Source organism: Nicotiana tomentosiformis, chromosome 8 (genome assembly GCF_000390325.3).
Source record: "Nicotiana tomentosiformis chromosome 8, ASM39032v3, whole genome shotgun sequence".
NCBI lineage: Eukaryota > Viridiplantae > Streptophyta > Magnoliopsida > Solanales > Solanaceae > Nicotiana > Nicotiana tomentosiformis.
This window is the reverse complement of record NC_090819.1, coordinates 75086788-75089292: the sequence shown is the minus strand read 5'-3', so window position 1 is coordinate 75089292 and position 2505 is coordinate 75086788. Positions and strand designations below refer to the sequence as shown.

The 2505-nt window shown below is 36.4% G+C and overlaps 1 protein-coding gene across 1 annotated transcript; it reads left to right on the top strand.

Annotated features, from left to right (window-relative positions):
* The first annotated feature begins 1749 nt into the window (after window positions 1-1749).
* On the top strand, window positions 1750-2505 carry LOC138897686 (uncharacterized). The gene is made up of 2 exons (XM_070183690.1): window positions 1750-1986; window positions 2032-2505. The coding sequence occupies exons 1-2, from the start codon at window positions 1750-1752 to the stop codon at window positions 2503-2505; spliced, it is 711 nt and encodes a 236-aa protein (XP_070039791.1).

Here is a 2505-nt window from a genome sequence, read left to right as displayed (position 1 = left end):
ACATGGAGGATCCAAGGAGGAAATTCTTCTTTCTACTGGGACAACTAGACAGGTTTGGGCCCTTTATCCAACTTTTGCAATTGCTCCATTTATAACAAGGATAAGATATGTAACTTTATTGTTAATAATTTCTGGAATAGTCCTAAATTGTCTCAAGCTATTCCAGGCTACTTGATTGAACACATTAGAGGTATCAAAATAGGTAACTCAAATGTACAAGACCAAGCAATATGGACTGGCTCATCTAATGGTCAGTTCAGTTGTTCCTCCACCTGGAATAGCCTGAGACAAATACAAGGAATTTCTTTTGTGAATTTGTTCTTATGGCATAACGCTATTCCTTTTAAAATATATTTTTCGGTTGGAAACTTTTGAGAGACAAACTACCGACAAATGATAATATCAAGAAAATGGGAATTCCTTTTCCATCAAAATGTGCCTGTTGTACGAAACCAATGAATGAAGATGGGCATCATATTTTCATTGATAGCAACATTAGCAAAGCAGTCTGGAAATACTTCAGAGACCAATTTGGGATTAGGGACTATGATGGTGATATTTGGCAACATATGATGGTTTGGTGGTTCTCTGAATACCAGAACCCCATCCATGAACTCCTTCTTCAAGCAGCCCCTTTGGTCATCAGTTGGAACATCTGGAAAGCGAGAAATAAGAGTAAATATGATCAACAAAAGTTCTTTGTTCCTAAAATTGTACACAAAATTTGCCATGATATTACTCTGATTATCCATAAGCAGTTCAGGCAGGTTGACTTAGTAATTCCATGGGCGCAATTGACTCAGATGATTGTGGAAGCTAGACCACAGTTGAATATTATCAAAGTCTCATGAAAATTTCCTCTAGAAAGGACCATTAAATTAAACACCGATGAATGTTCTAGAGGTAATCCTGGTATTAGTGGTGGAGGAGGGGTCATTATAAGGCACAATGGAGAAATGGTGGGTGCATTTGCAGCATCTTTTGGTACCCAGAGTAATAATGCAGCTGAATCTATGGCTCTAGATATGGGGTTGCAATGGTGCATAGATCAGGGACACAAAAATATTATTGTGGAATTGGATTCACTCTTAGTTATTAACTGGATGCGTGGAAAGTTTAATCCTCCTTGGAGTTTGCTTACTACTATTGAAGAAGCTAAGAGGAAGACTAATTTCTTTAATGAAATACAATTCATGCATTGCTTCAGGGAAGCAAACAAAGTGGCGGATACATTAGCTAATGAAGTGAGATAAATGGTGTTAAATGGTTTTACTCTACTCAAGAACTTTCATCTCAGGCCAGGGGACACTTATACATGGACAAGGATCAACTCCCTAATTTTAGAATAAGATACTCCAAAAAGCTATTTTGTTTATGATCCACATGATAACAGTGTTGCTAATTTTTGTGCTTTGGTTAGTCACTGCAGTTGTGAACAAGGGACATGGTCCTTTCCAAACGATAGGATTTTCATTACATATCTTTCTTCATAAGTTCAAGAATATGCCTTCATTTTCTTTTGTTTTAGCGGAGGTTAGGTTTTATGTCCCCCTCCTTAATGTGGTTACCTGAATTTTAATTTACAAGGTAGGGGTCCATGCCAAACCCCCCGTCACCTAAAGACGGATTTATATAAAATAAAAATAAAAAATAAAAAAAAATGTTACTGCCCTGTTACAAGAGCTAAAGTAAAAGCAAATCAAGGAGCTAAAAGCTTCCCCATTATTAATTTTAATGATTGATACAATTATGTGGAATATTAGGGGGGTAAAGTCCCGAGGGGCTTTCGAGAGGTTGAAGTTCTTAGTCGAATTACACAAAGTACGCCTTATTTTACTGCAAGAGCCTTTTGTGGATGATGGAACAATTGAATCTTATACAAGAAGGATAGCTTATGATGGATGCTATGCAAATGTAAATGGCAAGATTTGGTTTATATGGTCATCAGAAGTAGAAGTGAGTATTATAGCAGATGAAGAACAACAGGTTACTATGAAGATTAATAAAAAGGGATGCAATGAATTTTTCTAGGTAACTATTGTTTATGCTAAGAATAAAGGACATCTCAGAGCAACTTTATGGAAAAGTTTAAAGATATGCAACAATTACATAAATGGGCCTTGGTGCATCACTGGAGATTTCAATGTGATTATGAGTTCTGATGAAAAGAAGGGAGAAAACCCACATATAATGGAGAAAAGCTGGGACTTCATTGAATGCATGGAGGAGTGTGGAATGGCAGATGTTGGTTATACCGCACCTAGATTCACATGGTGTAATGCTAGAGATAAATGGAACAGAATATGGAAGAGGTTAGATAGAGTATTTGTGAACCATGAGTGGACATCAAAGACTTCAAGGTTCAATGTAGAACACATGGCTAGTACAGGTTCAGATCATACACATATGTTAGTTAAATATTCTACAACCAAAAATGAGGGTATCAAGTATTTCAAATTTTTCAAGTTCTGGACTGAACAACCTAACTTCATATCAGTTATTTAG

What these genes read in the sequence shown, in the direction of transcription:
- LOC138897686 (XM_070183690.1), top strand. Translation starts at nt 1,750, where the DNA reads ATGTGGAATATTAGGGGGGTAAAGTCCCGAGGGGCTTTCGAGAGGTTG. An exon ending in TAGCAGATGAAGAACAACAG is followed by an intron (nt 1,987 to 2,031) that starts GTTACTATGAAG and finishes GAATTTTTCTAG; the next exon opens with GTAACTATTGTTTATGCTAA.